This window comes from Cyanistes caeruleus, chromosome 3, assembly GCF_971803275.1.
Source record: "Cyanistes caeruleus chromosome 3, bCyaCae1.hap1.1, whole genome shotgun sequence".
NCBI lineage: Eukaryota > Metazoa > Chordata > Aves > Passeriformes > Paridae > Cyanistes > Cyanistes caeruleus.
In genome coordinates, this window is record NC_141703.1 from 30,991,257 (window position 1) to 31,013,565 (window position 22,309).

The 22,309-nt window shown below is 40.8% G+C and overlaps 2 protein-coding genes across 3 annotated transcripts; one reads left to right on the forward strand and one right to left on the reverse strand.

The window, feature by feature from the left end:
• The first annotated feature begins 3,909 nt into the window (after positions 1 to 3,909).
• MITD1 (microtubule interacting and trafficking domain containing 1) lies at positions 3,910 to 10,124 on the forward strand. 2 transcript variants are annotated; one of them, XM_023917603.2, is made up of 7 exons: positions 3,910 to 4,564; positions 4,752 to 4,853; positions 5,315 to 5,451; positions 5,534 to 5,620; positions 6,257 to 6,372; positions 8,162 to 8,222; positions 8,306 to 10,124. In XM_023917603.2, exons 1-7 carry the CDS (start codon positions 4,186 to 4,188, stop codon positions 8,399 to 8,401), a joined length of 978 nt encoding a protein of 325 aa, XP_023773371.2. In that variant the 5' UTR covers positions 3,910 to 4,185; the 3' UTR covers positions 8,402 to 10,124. The 2 variants fall into 2 exon arrangements, with proteins under 2 accessions (XP_023773371.2, XP_023773379.1); XM_023917611.2 differs by having other exon boundaries at positions 4,205 to 4,554.
• Positions 9,769 to 13,195, reverse strand: LIPT1 (lipoyltransferase 1). The gene is made up of 2 exons (XM_023917595.2): positions 13,111 to 13,195; positions 9,769 to 12,923 (listed from the first exon to the last, which is right to left on the reverse strand). The coding sequence occupies exon 2, from the start codon at positions 12,672 to 12,674 to the stop codon at positions 11,556 to 11,558; it is 1,119 nt and encodes a 372-aa protein (XP_023773363.2). The 5' UTR covers positions 12,675 to 12,923; positions 13,111 to 13,195; the 3' UTR covers positions 9,769 to 11,555.
• Positions 13,196 to 22,309: the final 9,114 nt, after the last annotated feature.

Sequence of the window (22,309 nt, forward strand, 5' to 3'; positions counted from 1 at the left end):
TGTCTCTTACCTGCTTCAGAAAGATCTACATGGAGCATTAAAAAGCTCCATTACTGAAAGAATGTGGACACACACTGTGTTTGTGCAACCGGCTGGTTCAGGTTTTAGGGTTGAGAGCAAATCTTTAGAGAATGTATGGTCATACAGAGAAGGTTTGGAATAGCAGACTAACTCCACAGGAGTGGAGGCCCCTGGGGGGAAATACCATTTCAGAAACACCCAAACATACACTTATATTAAAAAGTTAAAAAAAATACAATTTTCTTTTTCATTGGAACTGTCAGCTTGTCAATTAAACACCTCTGTAAACATCTCTTGTAGCTGAATCTTACTCAGAAATAACAGGTACTATGTATTATCCCTTCTCTCCATTTGGGAGCCTGCTATTAGCTCTGCTTTAGCTTCCGTTGTTTATCAGACACTTTAAGCTGTGAACTGTACCACGCCTTTTCATTAACACAGTCCCTCCGGGATACCTTGCAGTACTTTTGTAGGCTGCAGCGTCAGAGATCCATACGCATATCCATATGCGGGGCGTGTGGGATGGAGCTGGCAGAGCCCTCTGCTGGAAGCTCCCCAGGCTGCAGTGCCACGGACACGAATCCTCAATGCACCTGACAAGGCTGAGCCAGCCTGGCTCTGGTGCTCTGGGACACTGATCCAGGCACAAGTCTTAGTATCTGCTATCCACTAGCAAGATCCATTTGCCCAATGTTTTGTGTCCTAGTACTTGTACCATCTCTTTAAAGAATGCCCTGTGCCTTGGATGTACTACACATGTCCTTCAAAAGGGCTCAAATTCCAGCTTGTACCTCCCTGTGGAAATACCATCAACACCTTGCAGACTGCAGTTATAACACACTGCAGCACAAGATGCTGTGCAGATGCTGGAAGAGAGAGGTGAGAAAATCATCATTAATTTATCTTAATTAATTAATTCCATGCTATTTCAGCTCAAATTCTCATTTCTGCCTTCAGCCTGGCCACAGGGGCCATTAGACTCCTCAATGCCACTACCACAGCCTATCTTTTTCCTTCTGCACAGCACCTCCAGCTTTTGTCCCTGTACTATCTCTTCCTTTGAACTCCTACAGGTGTTTCCTCTTCTCTGCAAGCAGGCAGAAAGGATAAACACTAATTTTCAGTGACTGCATCCCTCTGATGTTCTCGCAACATGCAGTCATTAAGATTAACTCCTCTTCAGTGTGTCTAATGTGGGAGAGGCTCACAGTGTGCTAAATTACAGAATTTATCCTGGCTGGAATGCAAACTACTTTATCATTTGATACAGCAGCAGCTTGCTAACTTTAGCCACAGTTCTTAAAACTGTAAACAAAACTACACACATAGTAGTATTTTATAAGCTTGCAGCCCATAATTCTAACTCACATCAGAGGTTTCCTTCAGGGTCTCTACACTTCTAATGTCTGCCATTTTAGAAAAGGAAAAGCATTAACTTTCACACAGACTGCAGCTCTTAGGCTAATCTTACTGAACACTTAGGATCAGTATAGGGGATATATATGAAGACAGCAGGTTTCCTGAAATCAGACAACAAACCAAGAGGTGAACAACTCCTGTTATTCCCAAATGGAGAGTTCACATGCTTTGTAAGCTACAGAACAAGCCAGATGACTGATTGCTAGGGAACAAGCGTGAGATCTGGATAACCATGGTAAATCACTCTCTGTGGACAGCCAGGGAATTCTGACGTGACTACTAAACAGAGGGCTTTTCAATTCCAATTCTAATTCCCTCTGCTGTGCAGTGAAAGTTCTGCAGTACTGATGTAAATCTTTACTGCTAGCTGTGAAATGTCCCCACCATCATTAGCTAGATCTATTCTATTCACTTCCCTGCTTATTTGACTTTATAAATTAAGTTCTCTTACAGTTAGCCAAAAACTGCAGCAATCTAGCCACAAAATTAAAACACAAAGACAGAGAGCCTGTAATTCATTTAATATTTCAGGTAACTATTAACAACATTGAATTTCATATCTGTACACCTGCAATTCTTCTTTAGGCATCAATATCACCTTTGCCATTCATATCAGAGTAAGAATTTTTACATTTCATACACAAACTCTTAACTGGGGATTTAAAGTACTTATTTTATAAAATGTAAATCCAACCAGCACACCCTATGACTTAATTTCTTTCTGCTCCACAGGTTTCAGGCGTGTTTTAATGACAAGCTCTCCCCTGTTTGTCAGAAAGGTGCTGGAAATTTCCTCTTCTGTTGGCAGTCCATGGGGTAGTTTCAGTGGCTGTATTCTACAGGCAAAAGAGTCTGCTTAGTGAAGTCCTGTGACTAGAAGAGAGTTACATTAAATGTTCCAAATAAACAAATAGATATACAAATAGTTAACAAACCTTATCAGATGTTTAACAACTTTCAGTCTGGAATTCACAGAAGGGATATTTTTGTGCAGTCTTGGCTGATGTGCCTACATAAGGGATAAAACAAGTTTTACAAGTGTGTTTCCAAATCCCAAATCTTTGTTCACTGAACTTTGCACACTACCAGTAAAAAAATTTGCAAATGTAGTAGAGAACTGCCATGCATCAAGAACATACATAAAAATATGCAATCAAAATTTGATTCCAGGAAAAAGACAATTTCAGCTTTATTCCTATTTCACTATAAATGTATAAATTTTCTTCCAACTGTTAAAAATACTACAAATGTACATACAAGAGTTTAGGTGCAAAACTGCTTTCTTCATTTCTATCTTAAACTGATCAAGCACACATTTCTTTCTCTGTAATATAACAGTGACTAGACAAATATTTGCAGTTAGCCCAAATACCTTGGATAAACACATCTTTGACACAAACTTTTAGAGTCTTAAATTTGGAAGCCTTTTCATTGATAAACAAATTTTATTTGCCTTCCTACAATTTCTGAATAACATGACCCACAGAGACCTAAATTCAAAATGTTTACAAACCTATTTCTATTGTTTTAGAAGAATTCTCAGGGTAAAGCTCTCCTCAGGCAATGTAGCACAATACCATACAGGGATATTTTGAATTCCCATTAAAAGCACATTTGCCACAAACATTCCTCTCAGCTCTTAAACACATCATCACCTTCTCAGACCGCTTTATGGCTGCTATAAATGTAATTCTGGTTTGTGACTGCGAAATGGAGGTCCTTGTAAAACCCACCACATTAGTGCAACATTTCTGACATACACAAATATAAAGAACAACAATCTTACTTTATCCAGTCCCAGATCACGTATTATCTTCTTTTCCCAATATGGGCGACCAATGACACTTTTTATTCTAGTAATAACATGGATTTTGTGGGGCTCCTCAGGGTCACCTCCATACTTTTCATGATCTCCAGGCCGTGGCTGAAATACCTAGAATAAAAAGTTCACAAAACCAGAGGTTTTTTCCCCAAATACCTGGCCATCAGTACTGCAGTTTACTGTCCAAAACATACTTCAACCTCGGTAAAAATTCTTACATATTTTTCTTTTCAGGCTGTCAAAGCACCAACAAAGAAACCTCAAATTTAGGTTTTACAACATGAAGTCAAACTTATTTCTACAATGGTTTGCTGATAAATATAGTAACTCTTGAGTTCAGCCACACAACGGCATAGAAATACATGGACAACACCCAGCACAACACCTAATTCACATGCATTTTATCAAGGAAAACGATAAAAGGCTGTGCTCAGCCTCTCGATGGCAAGTTTCCCACAGGTCTTAAGAAACACTTTAGGGAAAACAGTCAACTAACACTAGATGGTACCTCGCAAAAATAAGCTAAAACTTTAAATGTGAAAATGTAAAGCGCAAGTGAAGCACATACCGAGTCTGGAATTCTCGACCTGGTAAAGAGACAACGAACCCACACTGGGGACACAATCCCCTCCGTCCTCTTTCCCAGCACCTGCAAAGAGAGGAGGGCACTTTCACATTTGTCTGCACTTTCCTTATAACTCTGAGCATTTGCAAACAGACGACACAGCTACGAATGCCAGCCCCACCTTCCCAGCGGCTGCGGAGCCCCGAACAGGATCCCCAGCTGGATTAACCCCCACAAAACCCCGCTTGGATCCCTTTCCCGGAATCCCATCTACATCCCCACTTTCCCGGAGGCTGCAAGCCTCAGCCCCAGCCTAAATCTCTCCTCGGCTCCCCCCTTGGCTTTTCCCATACAGCCCATGCCCACTCCAGCTCCTCACCTTCCCGAGGCCTGCATGCCCCAGGCCCGCCCGGCCCGCCGCGACCGCCATGTCGGTGCGCACCCTTGTGTGTCCCGGCCGCACAGCGGTGCCGCGGCACTTCAGTTCCGAGCGGGCGGAAGGACAGCGGTGCGACACCTCCGCTCCGTGTCCCCGCCCGTCCCTCTCCCATCGCCATCCCGGTCCGTGTCCTCATCCCTGTCCATGTCGCGGGCGGGGAACAATAACACTGCCGCGCTGGAGCGGGCCGGGGCGGAGACGGTGAAGCGGGCGGTGCAGCTGGACGTGGCGTCCCGGTTCCAGGAATCGCTGGTGTGCTACCAGGAAGGCATCGACCTCCTGCTGCAGGTGGTGAAAGGTACCGGGCTGGGCACCGCCGTCGGGGCCCGCGGTGGCCCTGGGGACACACGAGCGGTGTTGGACCCCGGCGTCCCACGGGGAGGAAGGGGGAGCTGGCGATCTCCTCCCGGGGGAGCCGGGCCAGGCAGGGCTCGGGAGGGCCTGACCCCGTGTTTAACTGGCCCGTGACTTTTTGTGATTCACAGCCACGACAGATGAGGCGAAAAAGCGCCGCTACCGGCAGAAAATATCCGAGTACATGACCAGAGCCGAAGACATTAAAAAACACATTGAGAAAGAGAAACAAGGTATAAATACCTAAATGGGAGGGTACTACGAGGAGGAAGTCAGACCATTCTCAGTGGTGCCAATCACCAGGACACAGGCAAGGGGTAGAAACTGATGCCCAGGAAGTTCCACCTGAGTATGAGGAAGAACTTGTTTACTGCGCCGGTAAAACACAGCAGTGGGACAGATTGCACAGGGAGGGTGTAGAGTCTCCCTCTCTGGAGATACTCAAGAACTCGCTGGACACAATCCTGTCTGTGTGCTTTGGGATGATCCTGTTTGAGCAGGGAGGTTGGATCAGATGTCCCACTGAGGTCCCTTCCAACCTGACCCGTTATGTTATTCCATGAGCTGTGATGTACCCAACATACCCATTTGCTTGTAATTGTCTGTTGTTACATGAATGTTTGAAGGGCGAGGTGGTTTAACATGGAAATTATGTCCTGACCTTTCCTTAAAAAGAGATTCACTTTCCTTTCAGATGGCAAATACCATAAGCAGATCAGGATAGAAGAAAATGCAACAGGTTTTGGCTATGAAAAGCTTTTCCACGAGTACCTCACTGAGATTGTTTCTGAAGTTTGGGTGGAGGACCCATACATTCGGCAGGTTCATCAGGCAAGTAGATATTTGGTGTAAGTGATACAGATGTAGCCACTAGAGAAATTCCAAGCTACTAAATTAAATAAAACTTTTTCAGTTGTATAACTTTCTACGATTCTGCGAGATGCTAGTTAAGGGGCCATGCAAGGTGAGAACAATCCACCTCCTCACTTCCTATGATAAGGTAAGTATCTAGATTTTGGGTTCTATTTCCCTGTACTCATATCATGTCACATGCAAAACAAAATATAAAAATGCAGTCTTGTTCCTACTTACCAGGACTTGTTATACTCAGGGTATCAGCAGAAAACACAGATTAAGAGAAAAATTTGATATTTGAACATAATTAATTTTTTAAGTTCAGAGTTTTCTGGTTAACAAAATCTGGGTAAGCAGAACCTTATGATTTCTGTGACAGTTTTGTTGTGGAAAACATCATAAAAACTTAAGCATCTGCTGAGACAAGGGGTTTTTTTTCTCTTGTGACAGATGTATTTGTCATTTTAGAGGCTTTCATGAGCTGAAATCACTCAAACTACCACTGCACTTATTTAAACTATTACTGCACTTATTTTGGCTCAAATAGTACATGTTTAGTTTCAAAGGGCTGGGAGTGAGCTCCTCCTCCACACCTCTTAGCAAATATACCTGTAGTCTGTCTTTGAAACTGTAAATCTGCCTTCATCCAGATTACTTTCTTTTGGTTTACTTTGATACTGAAAAGGTTTTGTGTGTGAGTTGAAGAAGTGATGACCACAACTAATATATATAGTTAAAAAAAGAAAACAAAACCCCATCACATTATTTTTACTTTTGATAGGGTGGTGGGAGTAGTCAACAGATGGCTGCCTTGGAAGAAATAAAACAGTCATTGAGTAATTATGGAGTAACACTGAATATTGACTTTTCATCTTCAATACATGATCGAGAAATCAGGTGGGTGATATTAAAAATTACCAAATCCCAGTTATTTGAAATCAAACTATTTAACCCTAACTTTTGAGGTAATTACAGCTGTGGTTGACTAAGTAAAAGGTTGTGGCCCTCATTGGATGAAATCAGCCCTCTGTAGTTTATATTTTCTGATTGTGAATTGAATATTTGTTGTCTCTACACAGAATGGCGTCTTCTGTGGTTCACACAGGCATTGGTGATGCTAGCAAATAATTGTGATTGAAACAATGTCGTGGTTTTAAACTACTAACTAAGAAAATTACTTACTTCTTGCTGTGAGATATGGATTAGAATAAGAGCAAAACAGGCATACAACTTAAAAGGGGAAAAAAAAAGAAAGTTTATTGACAAACCACAATAATAAGAACACCAGAATAAACTTCCAGAAAAACCTTTCTATCCCCTATCTACCCACTATTCCCTTGTTCACATGACAACAGAGACAAAAACTCTGGAACTCTGATAGTTAAAACAGTCTCAATTCTTGCTAGTCTTTTTACCAATCTTTATAGAGAAACAGAAGTTTCTTCCTGTTAATTTATGGAGTTTCTCACAAGAAAACTATTTTTGTTATAGTTTTCTATTGCCCTAATGTTAGCTGTCCAGAGATGCTATTATTAGAGTTCACTCCTCCCATTCTCACATCACTCTGAGGTGTGTATGGGCCATGGGTCTAGAGATAGCATTTTTAAGGATAAGTTATTCAAAGGCAAAAAAAAGAAAAAAAAAAGTCTTCTTCATCTGTTTCTGTGAGCTTCACTAGAAAACAGTTTTCTCATGGCCTCTCAGGGCTTCAAATCTCTCAACAGTTTTCTCATGGCCTCTCAAGGCTTTTAATCTCCCAGTACTTCACTATACTATAATTACTCTTTACTCAAATTTACACTTTGAACACTATTCCTCTCTAGATCCTATATCATGAATTAAAGGAGTTCTTTTCAGGACTTTATTGTCCATCTCCATAGTTTTAACAGGGAGATATTTCAGCTTAATTAAAGCATCTTCTTAATTCTCTACCTTTCCTGAAGCTTCTTTTCTTTCCTGTCACTGGTAGTTTATAAAGTCTCTTTTCATGTTGATCTTTCTTTCTCTCTCTCTCTGGATAAAAAGATTAATCCGCAAGTCTCATCTGGGTAATGAAAGAGTTAACATCTTGCCCAGGCTTTTGTAGATGGTTCGGTGATCTCTGCCGAACAGGAGCTGGAGCCGTCTGCGATGGAAGGTTCTTCATGGCTGCTCTGGAGCGTGTAGTCTCTGCTCCAACCCGCTGCAAGTCCAGGGTTTCCCTCTTTCTTCACTGGGCAGTTTCTAGTGAATTAGTTACAGCAAAACCTGCAGCCGAGCCAGAGATCGGCCCGGCCCGGGCCCGAGGAAAACCTTCCCCAGGCCCCCCCCCCCCATTTCCCGGCCGGGAGACGGGGCAGGCCCGGCCCCATCCCCGCCCGGCCGCATGGCCTGGGCAGGGAACGGGAGGCCTGGAGCTCCGGACCCTCCACAGCCAGAAAACAAAAAGAGCCCAGAGAGCTCTGCTTTTACATTTTAAGGTAGGGTTCACAAGTTGATCCCACTTTTCAATGGCCTAAACTGCTGTCAATTCTCAGCAATGACCGATAATTGGTCAGGAGAAAAGACTCCAAGCACTTCCCAGCAACTCCAACTCCCTTAAAGGTGAAGTAACTCCATGACAAACAAGGAGCTTGTGCATCATGTGGATGTAACCTTTTTGTTCAACATACTCATAGTATTCAAATTTGTGCATTTTTTAAAACAGATTCAACAATGGGTGGATGATTAAGATTGGAAGGGGTCTTGATTATTTTAAGAAACCACAGGTAAGGACGCTTTGACTTCTTTAACTTAAAACAAGCTCTTCTACCGTATATGCTCACCATGTCAATTCTCTTAATTTCTGCAGGGTCATTTCAGCATTGGATACTGTGACTTCGACTTGAGACCTTGTCATGAAACAACAGTGGATGTCTTTCATACTAAACACACAAAGCAAATGTGATCAGAAATGACTGCTTTTAATAAGTTTTTTCATAAGCATGAAAATGTGAGACTGAAAGATGTTGCTTGAGTCCAGCTGGTTGCTGACAGAAGCAACTCTTCTAAGTACTTAGTGCAGCAGAGCTTTTATAAACTGTATGTTTAAGAATATTTGAGACTTTCCAGTCTGAGAAAACAGAACTGCATGATGCCTTCATTGTATTTCTGTAATCTTAGTTAATATAATCCATGTCTAAATTTTATCTTGATTTCATAACAGACCCTCAATAGTGGCTTTCAAAAGCCTCTTTATTGCCATTTCTATTTTTATTATTGATTTGGTCTTGAACCTGTTTTGGATTTTATATCTTTTAACTCACAATCATTGGAAGCTGGGTGGCCACATGGCCTCTTTTATAAGCAGTCTTATTTATTTCCTTTAATTCCTGTATTCTAGTCATGAGTACTATTTTGCTGGGTTTTTGTCAATCCTGCAGTACTTTATTTCCCAGACTTTACTAGTAATCCCAAATTTCACATTCCATTTTCCAAGCTCTTTGCCTACAAACATGGTAGTGTTCAGTACACAGTCATTTTAGGGTTGTCTTATGTGTCTCTGCATAATGGCTTTTGGACTGGAAAGGCTGCAATCAGCTGTATTCTCCTCTCTGTCACTCCTGTGTGTCCTTTTATTCCATGATACATGGCCATATACCTGATACCCATCCTTTGTGTGGAAAGGATGTGTGATCCTCTCCCAGTCTTACTCCCTGACTTTAAAGTCCAATGACTGGCTTTTCATGCCACTCTCAACTGCAGTAAGCTATTTCTCTGCTACTAAGGTAGTCCCCTAAAAAGAATAAGATTTTTCAGAAGTTGGATACCCTGAGTATCTCAGCTGGTCAGAGCATGGTGTGAATAATGCCAAGGTCATTGTTGTTATTCCTGGAAGGGCCTTCCACTAAAGAGCTGGACTTGATCCTTGTGGGTCCCTTGCAATTCAAAAAACTGTGTGATTCTAAGCAATACACTGTTTAGAATAAAAACCAAGTCTTCCATTGTCATTCCTTCAGCCTTTGGAAACCAGAAGGTATTACCAGAGGTGCTGCTCTTTTTTTTTTTTCTTTCTCATACAAGAGTCCTTTGTTAGCAAGAATCTGCCTAAGTCATACACTCTGACATAAAAAACAGGCAGTGGCCTCTTTTTTAGGTCCCATCAAAGTCTTTTCACCCTCAGGACTGACACGTGCCTTACACTTTATGCCTTGTAATACAGTAGGCCTCTATATTCTAGTAGCATATTTATTGCTAGAACATTTTTTTGTTTCCTGTATTACTTTTCCCTGATGGATAGTGTATTCCATTGTCTTTCTTTTTTCCTTAATGTGCTTTTTATTTCATTTTCTGTCATCTAATGCTGCTATTCTTTTCCTCTTGTTTCTAACTGTTCCACAGCAATCAATAAGAAACGGAGCTGGTCTTTGCCTTGTTTTCTGGGTCATAATTTGCCAGTGGTCTGCCTTCTTTATCCTTTCTCAGAGTAATTCAGCTTTGCAGTGTTGCACCAGCAGAATGAATAATATATGTGCCACAGAGCTGTGTGCTATTAGTCATTCTCCTAAACATTCCATAGGAGCTTCCTGGCTTGCTGCTGTGATATGAAGTTTCTAGTCACTTGTGAATTTTATTCAGTTGTGTATAATATATGCCTATTTTTTAATGGGAATAAAGGTTATTTTTTACTATTTGTAGCTTCAATCATCTGTTTGATTTCTTTACTACATCAGGAAATTCAAGCAAGCTGTGTAATGCCTCATAAGATCCAGCCATGTTCTGGAGAAGGCTCACTGTAAATACAGTAATTTCCCAAATGTGAAGTGAGGAAGTGTCTTCATATCTTTTAACCCAGTCCAGAAATTTCAAACATAGAGAATCACAGAATTAACTAGGCTGAGATCATTGAGTCCAACCTATGACCTAGCATCACCTTGTCAACTAGACCATGGCACTGAGTGGCACTTAATAAACACCCCCAGGGATGGTGACTCCACCACTGCCCTGGGCAGCTATTTCAATGCCCAATCACTCTTTCTGTGAAGAATTATTTCCTAATGCCCAGCCTAAACTTCCCCTGGTGCTGCTTGATGCCATGTCTTGTCCTTTCGTGTTACATGGGAGAAGAGCCCAAACCCCACTTGGCCACAGCCTCCTTTCAGGTATCTCTTCTGACCTAATCAGAATCACATTACACTTATTCTTCAGCAACAGTGATATATACATCTTGAGCCTTTCTTTTGTAATTTTACTATATATATATAGATATTATTTAACATTAAAACTGTCACTTTCAGTTCATAGTTGCCTTTTATGGGAGAATCTTCTGCTAAGTGGTAACATAAGGAACCTCTTTCTCCTAGATCTGTATTTGCATTTCCAATTGTTTAGCTTTGATACCAGTACCCTTGGAAGAAGGAACTCCCAGCTTTGTGCCAGGCATAAGACAGGCACAAGAACAGAGGAGGCATATGTGGCCTCTGTCCCAGTTAGTCCCTACTGCCCTCATCACATAAACCCACACACTGAACTACCTAATCTTCCTCTGCTCTTGCACATGCATGGACAAAAGCGCGAACCCAGGGTGGACCTACAGTGATTCGCTACCCTGTGGTGAGCTCAGCTCACTATGGTGCTTGTACAGCAGAGGCACAGGGGCACCAGCACTCTGCAAGAAATGACTTTCAATCAGAAACCAGCGACATCCCTCTCCACACAGCTCAGTGGCTGCGACACTGCCTTTGGGCTGCTGTCCCCAAGGAGCAGGATGCAGGCTGGGGCACCCAGTGCAGCAGCCCAACACCAGTTTTACACCTTCCCCATTCCATCTATGTCAGCTATTTGTACCTTTGCTGCTACAGGGCCAATTTGGGATGCCTCCACCATTTTCCCTGGTTCAAGCAGCAATGATGTCTTGTGAGCAGTGGTTTCAATTCTACAGTTTGGGAACATCAGGTGCAGGCAGTGTGGAATTTAATTGCAATATTAAACAAAAGCACAAGATTGAACAGTTTGTTTTCTACAAGCTGAATTTTTCCCTTACTAGTGAATGTTTTAATTTTGTTTTCAATACATTAAATAAAAAAGCAGCAGAAGTTTAACTTGTATTTTCAAAATGCAAATCACATTAATCTTATCATATTCTCACATAGAAGGCTCCACCTGCTGTGCAACTCATTGTCTTGTGGACACACTCTTAGCAATGTTGTCACAAGCGCAGTGGTTTCGTTTGGGCAAAACTTGCTGCCCGTAAGACTCTTAACCAGTTCACTGTACAGTCCTGGTGGCAGCCACTGCTCTGGCAGATCAATGTTACAGACTTCAATCCTCCCATGCTTTACGTCCATATTTACTTTAACGTCAAAAACAGAATCTTTATAGGCCATGTTAAGACATGTGCTAACACTGAACTTCGGTGTCTTTCCATACACCCATTCCCAGGTTTGTAGTTCTTTAGTTTTGCTACTAATTCCAGGAAGCAGAGTCTCGTCAGCTGGATTTATTAAGGTGATATGGTGATCTATCTGGTGCTGCACAGCATATTCTTTAGCAATGGCATCCAGTAGCATCTCAGAAGTTAAACTAGGATCATCTTCAAAGAGATTTTTCACTGAGGCAGGCACACTAGGAGTGGCATTGCTCTTTAGCCCTCTATAAGGACTTTTTAGCACAGAAGATAAAACAAACTTATCTGCATTACAGAGTAAGGTACAGTGATGATAAGCACTTGTCCGTCCCAGCTTTGCAGCAGTTCCTGAGATTTTGTATTTCCCGTCTAGCAAGATGTCATATCTGTCAGTGACATGTACATCTAACTGGGGCCGCAAGGCTTTCAGTGCCTTCACCACAAGTTTCAGGTTTTCCATTCGTTCATATTTTTTTCTGGTTGTGAAGAAAGTCAAATTGATATTACCTAAGTCATGGTAAACTGTCCCTCCTCCACTTCTTCTCCTGGCTAGTTTTATATCTTTTTGCCTCAATAACCTGAGGTTGCATTCCTGCCAGGGATTCTGATGTCTCCCTATTACCACAGCAGGGGAATTTCTCCAAAGGAAAAGGACCTGTTGCTTCTCTAAATCCATATGGTCATGGATCCAGTCTTCCACAGCTAGATTTTGGTAAACATCATTAGAAACAGACTGGATAATGAGGCCTCCACTAGCTGTGCTCCAGAAGCAAGCTTTTGGAGTCCTGAGGGTGCAGGACAGCCAAAGGTAGTTTTTTAATGACTGGAGTACCATGATTTTAGTAACTGTACAGCGGATGGAAGGACTGCCTGCTCTGCTAATGCTGAATGTGGCAGGAGTGCAGCCGGCTCCTGTGACAGAACTGAAATGCCCGTGGTGGGCATGAGACAGCCGTGCTCTTCCCACCGCAGCACGCGAGTTCCAAGGCACGGTGCTCCTCCGGTGATGCCGCTCAGACCCTGGCGGGAGCCTCACAGGACATCCGCGGGTGTCACAGCAGCTGCTCCTCGCAGTCCCTGCTGCCTGAAAGACCAAAGGAAGAAACGGAATGCGTATTTTCCCATCCTTCATCGCAGCCTTGCTAATGCGGTTTCACTCTGCGTAGTCCAGCTTTGTCAGGGTTTTCTGCCTTCTTTCCCATGGTGTTCCCTCAGCCCCCGACACCGCGTTCCCGCCCGCACAGCCCCACCGGGCGCCCTGCGCTACTCACGGCGGGGAGCGGAGCTGTCCCGGCGGCCGTCCCTGTCTCTGCGGGCTCCTTGGAGCGGGGTGGCCTCGGGAGCGCCTTCCGCTTCCCGGGTGAGAGGCGCTGGGGGCGGGCGCTGCGCTGTCTTGCGGCCGGGAGGGCTGAGGGCGGCGGCCGGGGAGGGCTGAGGGCGGCGGGCTGCGAGTGCGGCCTGGTGCTCGGTGAGTGCCGGGGTCCCGGCTGTCCCAGCGCAGCCACGGCACTGGGCTGGGGAGGGAGCTGGGGGGAGCGAGAATGACCAGGTCACAGAATCACAGAACGGGTCAGGCTGGAAGGGACCAGATTGGGTCATCTGGTCCAACGTCCTGCTCAAGCAGGGTTATCCCAGAGCACATGGCGCAGGATTGTGTCCAGACAGTTCTTGAATGTCCTTAGTAAAGGAAACTCCACACCTTCTCTGGGCAGTCTGTTCCAATGCTCGGTCACCTGCACGGTAAAGGTCTTCCTCATGTTCAGGTAGAATCTCCTGTGCATCATTTTCCGGCTATTGCTTCTCATCCTATTGCTTGGCACCTCCAAGAAGAGCCTCACTTTTCATCACACCTTCAGATACTGCAGGGGTTGTCCACAATATTTACAGGGCAACCAGAAGCCAGTGCACAGTGCATAAAATGGATGATTTTTCTTTCAAGACCCAGATGTGCAGTTCCTCTCTGCAGGATATTCTGGATGCTAGAAGCTTTTCTGAATTCACAAGGAGAGTTAACACAAATGCGCAGAGACTTGTGAAATATACCCTCTGTGGTGCTCATGAGGATACAGAAGCCAAATGTCGATAGCATAATTCATTAACAAGTTGGAAAGTGATCAAAGACTAGACAGGAGTCAGACAAAAGAATTTGCGGTAGCAGATTGTCTTCAGATCTGCATTTAAGCCATTCTTAAAGTCTACCAGACCTAAGCTATAATTCTTTTTCAAAAGCTATTGTCTGTGCTTAAGCTTACACCGTGGGACAATGTTCACTGCTAGCTGAAGTTTTTTATCCATAGTAGTATCCCTATGGGCAAATACGCTCTGTATTTCTCTTGTTCATGGATGTAATTTCTAAAAGGTACATTACATGCCTTTGTCTTCCATTCTGCCTTAAAAGAACTGTGTGGGTGTAGTAGGACAAGTAAAAAGTAAGAAACCATCACAAACATGTATACTGGTGGTGTTTAATGAGAGAAACAGACTCTAAAAGGAGCTCGATGTGATGTGTGTGTCAGCACCTTTAATGTACTGTCATGAAAAAAAAAAAAGGTGTTTTTTTTTTTTTTAAGCAATTTGAAATGGATTAAACTTTTTGCTGGATTAGACTGGTAATAATTTTTCACTAGGGTGAAATGTAATGCACAAAGTAAAAAGCATGTGGACTTTGTCCATAAAAATGTTCTGGAAATCAAAGTTGACAGCAGTTGACAAAACGCAAATGCGAACCCGTGCATTCTGGCACTGGTCAGAAGTATGGAAATTCATCTTGTGAGCCAACTGATATTACCAAACCCCCCCCAAAAAATGTGGAACCACTTGTCTCCATTTTGGCACTTGATTCTTGAAGGTTTGCAATGTGTCATTTTGCCACGGGGTGTCCCTAAAACCCTACTGTGAGCTGTTGCAGTCTGTTTCTGTAGTAAAAAAAAAAAAAAAAATCTGTTTGCATAGTTAGAACCATAATTTGCTAAAAAATGTAAAATGTGCAGAATACTAGGTGGACAGATAAAAATGGCATGGAACTCTTTCTGGTAAGCTGAAGGATGAAATACACATGCAACAATAAATTATAAGGAGAAAGTATGAATTTGTAAATGCACATCATGATTTATTAATCTCTTCTGGATTGGACATATGATTTTTTTTTATGTCCCAACTACTATTGTATAAATAACGTATCTGTAAAATACACCAATTATTGTTTTCACTTTTGAAAACAATCCTGCATATGAATTTAATTTCTTTTTTGATCAACAGAACATTGTTTGGTATACAAAAAGCAATGCAACTGCTCTGCACAACATTAACCAGTCTTAAGATATAAAAGATGTCACCATATGTCCCTTAGAGGATACCTTAGACATACCAGAACAACAAAAAGCAATTAAAAATGTATAATTTGACTCATAAAATGAATTTTCATGAAGAATAGTTTTGTTAAAGTTGTGAAAACATGAAATACCCTTTTCACATCTCTTTTGGAGATAAACATGATAATGCAGAGTCTCATCTTCCACCATGCCAAAATCTGAAAGTAAGATTTACAAGAAATCCAGGATGGGGAAAGGAAAAAGAAAAATACTTGTTTCTGTAGCTCTGTTTCTGGAAGTTAAAATCTTCCAGTTTCTTTTCTGGCTTTGGATGGGGATTGTATTTCAGAGGTGTTACTCACACTTTATGTCTGAAAAGGTGAGTTGTACCCATGTGTGCTTAATAGTGGCTGCTTGCCAAAAAACCTCATTATTCACCCTGCACTGTCTCCAGAATATAAAACCTAGGCTAGTTGCTAGCAGGGAAGAGAGAACACTTTGTTTTGTTTCTTAGCTTGACTTTGGGACTACCTAAAGCAGCCTCTTTCAAAGGCTGTTTATAACCTGGCTATGAGCAGGCAATAGGAGTCAGAGGGTTCACATGGCCTCCTTACCCTTTTTGCATCACTTTCTTCAGAGGCACCAGTTTGCGTGTCCCTGTCTGTGCTATTACAAGATATGTGCAGCCAGAGGTACTCTAAATAACTCCTATCTTGGAATATAAGAAAACATAAGAAATAATTTCTCTCAAATTATTTTGTTGGTGGAATAAAAAAAAGCTTAATTAGTCTCATAATACTCTGATGTTTTAACTTCACCATGTTTGTAAACCACTGCTGTAAGCCCCCTGTAGAAGGCCACCAAATTTGTCAGGCATGATTTGCCATGGTGAAATCATGTTGACTGCCACTAATTACCTCCTTATTTTCCATGTACCATGGGTTGTTTTCCAGGGGGATCTGCTCCATGATCTTGACAGGTACAGAGGCAAGAGTTACTGGCCTGTGTTTCTCTGGGTCTTCCATATTTCTTTTCAAATCAGTGGTGAAATATATCGCAGCAGTAAATTCTAACTGCTATATGGCAAGTGTAGTATATTTTAGGATATATAAATACTACCATGTTTTCCAAAAAGTGCTCTTTCACTAGTTGGTAAAAGTAGGATTCTGAGTGAGCAAATACTGTGTGTAAATTCTGCATGTAAATTTGAGTCCTCAGTGCTCAGTGAGGTACTGAAGGTGCCAATTACTTGATTGCTCTGATCTGTTCCCTAGGACTAGGGAAATGCACATAACTGTAGAACCTGAGTACCTCTTTCAGAGAGAGCAGTGTATTAGGATGGGATTCACCTAATTTAATTGATATGTCAACAGTAATGATGACTGTAATAGATATCTAGGCTGTCTTTATCATCAGAAATACTCCAAGGATATGATTCATTTTAGTATGAATGCCAAAATCTATTGTAGGAATCACTTTCTAGAAATTATTATTTGTAGTGATTCAAAATTACATTGGTTTACTCTTAAACAAATGAGATTTATTGTGCAATTTTGAATTTCAGAATTGCAGTTTACCTTCAGGATCTGTTTTAGGCTCTTAAATGATTGTCTGGATTTCAACAGTCTTACTTGCACATTACTTTATTTCCATTGCAAAAATTCACCTTTCATGGACCTTAAACAAAAATGGTGGCCTACTTTCTATCATATTTAAAAATCCATTAGGTATTCCAGTACAAATCTACCCTTAGTTTTGAACAGGTTTATTTCAAATTAATTAACATTTAGCTTCTATGTCCCTTTCTTTCTTGTTAGATCTATATTAGAAGAACATTCAGGCATATTTCCAATATAACAAAAAAGAGAAAATAGAGATATTCAGAAGTTACTTTTAAGTATTATATGTATATTTATTTTAATTAGATATCTACTTAATCTTCATTTTGAAGAGTATATTTATCCATTTTTCATTGAAATATCAATAATTACAAAAGTTTTATTTCAGTGCATGCATTCTCTCATTTATGCTAATGCAGGTTATGTTACAAACAAAATCTGAAATAAAGGAAAGGAGTCACCTTCAAGGCTTGATGCCTTTATTAAGTCACTGGAAAAGGACAGAGACTGCTATAAATGTGGGACTGAGAATTTGTTGAAGGAATTTAGAAACGCATTCTCAAGTCCTAAGTGAACCTCTACATGTGGCAGCATTTAAAAAAAATTAAAAAAAATAAAATTGAAAAATCATCCATCCAGGTGAGCTTGGGAAATCACTTTGGAAGAGGAGGAATGTATTTTTTAGAGTATATCTCATGTTAAACTACTAAAGCTATAACTACCATGAAGAAAAACAAATTGATTGTAAACAGAAGCATGCATAAGATGGGAATGGGCCAGTAATAGAAGTTTTCAAACTACATATAATAAGAAACTGTTTCAAGCATGTTTGTTTTTCTACTTTAATACTATATCACCATATTCTTTAAGGGAGTGGTTCCTGATTCAGAAGTCTTGAAAATATTGAGAGAATGTGAAGAACTTGAGTCAACATAGAAAATAAATGAACGTCATGGCAGAAATTCAGGGCAACTTCAAAGTTTTAACAGCTGAGAGAGACAAAATTCTCAATCTTTATGAACAGGCAATTTTATTTATATTTGTGTGATTAATTGAAATAACAAGGTAATATGCAAGAAAAAAATATTTTTGGCTTCATATGAAAAAAGAAAGAATGCAAAGTATTTGTTTAAAAAATAGGGGGAAAAAGTTACGGAAATTTTGTGATTTGGGTCTGTCAGTTCAATACAAGTTTGTAAGTGCTTTCCTGAGTTAAAAATGCTTTCCTGAATCAAAGAATGTGTGCACAAGTTATTACTTCATCTTCGCTATTCCACAGTTTCTGGGACACTCCACATTACTAGCCACAGGACCCAGTAATATATTGATTATCTATTCTATGTTTCTGTTATTCTTCTGTTTTTAAAAATAGGCAAAGGAGATTTCCCCACTTTGTCAAGAAGTTATAAAATGTCCCAGGACTCCTAAAGCCACAGTTCAAGCTGTATTAAGACACATGGAGATAGAAAGGGATAGACCACTGTCAGATTTCCAAAGGATGCCTGCAGAACATGTTGGCCTCAGGGAGCAGTTACAGGTTTTATTCTGTCCCATCCCACCTCATCCCCCCACCACAGGTTATTTAAACGTAGAAGCTACTTAACAGTGTAATTAAAGTTGTTAAGAATTTCTGTTCTGGTCTTGAGAATGGATTGCTTCACAAGTCTGTGTTGAGTTGAGACTTGTTCTATATGTGATTTTGTTGTTGCTGTTATTTGATACAGATTTCCAGAGAAACTTTGTTTATTAAAAGGTTCATTTGGAACAGAGAGTTGAAGAGCTTGAAACTACTGTTCACAATGTAAGGGAAAAGAATTATTTATAGAATTGTAAATGTAATACAGGTGATGTTAATGGTTAATCCTGCAGGACCAACCTGACTGCTACCAGGAAACAGCAGGCTGAGAGCAGTGGGTGTTATTTACCAAAACTCTTTCCCTTCTACCCTGCTCTGGTAAGGCACCAGCTGGAGGACTGTGTCCAGCTCTGGGCTCTCCAACTCACAAGGACATGAACCTGTTGGAGTAAGTCCAGAGGAGGCCATGAAGATGATCACGGTGGTCTGGAGCACCTGTCCTGCAAAGACAGGCTGAGGGAGCTGGGGTTGTTCAGCCCGGAGAAGCGAAGACTTTGGGGACATGTTTTGGCAGCTGGGTTAGGGTTTGGGTTTAGGGTTGGGGTTAGGAGGTTAGGGTTAGGGTTTGGAGTTAGGGTTGGGTTAAGGTTAGGGGTAGGGTTGAGTTTAGGGTTAGTGGGTTAGAGTTTGGTTTAAGGTTAGGGTTATGGTTTGGGGTCAGGTTTAGGGTTTGTGTTAGGGTTGGGATTGGGGATAGGGTTATGGTTTGGGTTAGGGATTAGGGTTTGGGTTGGGGTTAGAGTTAGGGGGTTAAGGTGTGAGGGTCAGCGTTACGGTTCAGGGTTAGCGTTCGGGGTTACGGGTTAGGGTCAGGGTTTGGGTTGGGGTTAGCATATGTGTTACGGTTATAGTTTGGGTTAGGGTTAGGGCTTAGATTAGGGCTAGGTTTAGGGTTTGGGTTAGGGTTAGTTTTGGCTGTTTAAGTTAGGGTTAGGTTTTCGTTAGTGTGGAGGAAACCCCATCCTCTGCCAAGCACCCTCCTTGGACATCTGCCCCCTAATATAAGACAAAACTGCCTAGTCATGGTGATTAAGCTGTGGACCCCTTCCTGCTTCAGGACCCCATGTTTTCTCCCTGTTAACTATTGGTTGTTTTACCCCCGTGTCAGACCACTAACGCTTTTCCAATTCTCCCCTTCCCTATAAAAACCCCATCTTTTGCCCAGAGCAGTGGTAGATCATCACCAGCCCCCTTCGTTGAAGCCTGCATTAAAGAACTCCAGCAGAGCACCACATGCTCTCCTGTCTCTTGTCTACGTGCAGTTGGGGTAACCCATGCATGGACCTGACTGGGCTGATCTGAGCTGATCACTGCAAGAGCAGAAATCACTTCTAAAAGAGCTATTCACTTGAAGCCTCTTCCTACATTCCTAAGGGTTACCCCTGGCTGGAAACTGCCTGGAACCCCCCAGATGGCGGTTCCTTTCCCAGGATGTCTGTCTGGGCTTGTTGTCGGCAGAACTGGAGTCAGAGAGACACCCAGACCCAGCTGCAACAGGTTAGGGTTTGGCTTAGAGTTGGGTTAGAGGATAAGGGTTTGTGTTTGGGTTTATGTTAGGTTTATAAATTCTAGTTTATCTTATTTTTCAGTCTCAGCCTTCTAAAATCCTGCTAAGCTTTAAAATGTAATTCCACAGTTTATACTATTAAATGGAGTGCATCTGATATGAAGAACAGACTGTAATCTGAATTAGCTCTGAGTAGTTAATTAACTTTAATCACAAGCCTACATATGACATATAGTGAGTATAGAGAGCCTTGTTTTAGGTACATCATCTTATTTCTTCAGTTGTTTTTGTACTCCTTGAGAGCGATGCATCAACATGAAATTTATGGCACTAGTATTGAAACAGCTACTGTATACAGATGCCTATTGACTTGCTCTTTAGAGACCTGACCTTTGATTATAGTAACACAGAAATTAGTACTGAAAAATTTGGTTAAGGAGGAGAGGAATGAGGTCAGAAGCTTTTTACGTTAAAAGAGGTGTTTCAAATAATTTTGAAAGCACAGTCCCTTGCATGTTAAGTATAAGCATTTCAATAAAAGATAGAGGTTTCTTTAAACTGAAGATTTCAAACTGACTTTTGTGGAATCTGTGCAAGAAGCTTTGGATCTGTTCTTTTTTTAGCTACAGACGTGAAAGCCTCATGGTGATAATTTGGTTACATTTATGCAAGTGTTTTATAGTGATTTCTCTACATGGTTATTGGCGTAGGTGTGTAACTTAATAGAGGCCTAAAGCCATTATTGGTCATGTTTGGTCCCAAACCATGATTTCTCCCTTCCTACACTCATAATAATGTCTTCTTTTATGTTATTTTGCACTGAAAACTTTTCATGTTGATCAATGGCAAACATTTTTGCCCTTGGGCATAATTAACAACCAAAAATTTACATGAAGAAATTAAAATATTCCCAGAGATCTAAAAGATGGGAAATTGATTTACCTTCAAAATAAATGAAAGTCACATTTCAGGTCTTTGCCAGCTATCTTCAGTAAACTGAGTCAGGCCTTTAGTAAATGAGATGCTTGGACATTTCTTCTTCAGCAAAATGTTTTTGCTAAAAACAGAGTAAAAATTGAAATAAATTCTATAAATCAGCTCTTTTTTTTTCCCTCAGCTGTTAATGTTTGATTATATTTATAGTTAGATAGTGAACAGTTAGAACAGATGTCCAAAGTGGCACTAATGAAAGACACCACTGATTCTCTGGAAACTGAGATGAAAAGATTGACAAGAAAACTATTGAATTCTGAAACTGAGCTGAGTTAACAGGAAGCTGAAAATTCCTTTCTTAGGTAAGTAAAAATATGTAATTGCATTAATCTGACTAGTAACATCAGCCTAAGTTCACTGGTTTCTGTAACTGTTATATGGCTCAAAGAGAAGGGAATTTATGAAAGCTGCTTACGGATTTCCTTCATTTTGGAATGAAGTTGTTTTCCTCATTGCTTATTTATATGTAAATGTACTTGTCCTATTGATATGATGATATGGTGGAAACCATCTTCAGTGAAAAAGTAAAATTTGCTTAATTTAGAGTTAGGAGCTTTCTATTAGAAACTACAGGGATTGATGGGTTTTTGGTAAATAGCATATGAATAACTTTATTTTCATTTTTTAATTTTATTTTTTTAATAAAAGCAGGCAAACTTGCATAAACTAGTGAATGTCATGTCATTTGTTTTAAAGATCCATTCCTTAGTCTTGGAGCCTTTTCACAAGAAGAAATAAAACTGAATCTTTGCTTAGGACTTATGGTCTGCTGCTCAACTACAGCTCCCAGCCATGTTCAGAAGCACAGTAGGACTAGACTCGATCAAAGCCTTTAGGGAATAAAACATATGTCAGTGAGTGCTGCTTTGTAATAAATTGTCAGACTTATGAGCACTATTGAATTGTTGAAAAGTAGTTGCTTCTACTGGAAGATCTTTTTCTTTACACCTCCAAACCAAGCTGATAATTTTTTTCAGTTTCTTGAACAGTGTGAGAATCATTATTATTACTACATTTGAACAGATAATTTGAAACAGGTCAGGCATTCCAATGGATGCCTCAGGGGATGATTTTTATTTTAATTCTTTTTGTTACTTTTTTACAATCATCTGTTGCAAAGAATTCTTCTTACTTTTCTGTAATCCTTTACATGATTATTCAGAACTTAATACACTGAGATTAAAGTTAACATCAATAAAATATTCCAAACAGTCTAAAACAGATAGAAAAATCTCCATTTTTGCTATCTTTTGCAATTTTAGTGACCTTTCCAAAAGAAAAAAAAAAATATATCAGTGTCTGAATTCTCCTGTTTAATGTTTCTGCTTTTCCAGTTTATTGAATGAAAAGACAGAACTGAGTCTTTCAGAGATTCAGTGAAGCCTTGTGGAGAAAAAAACTTGA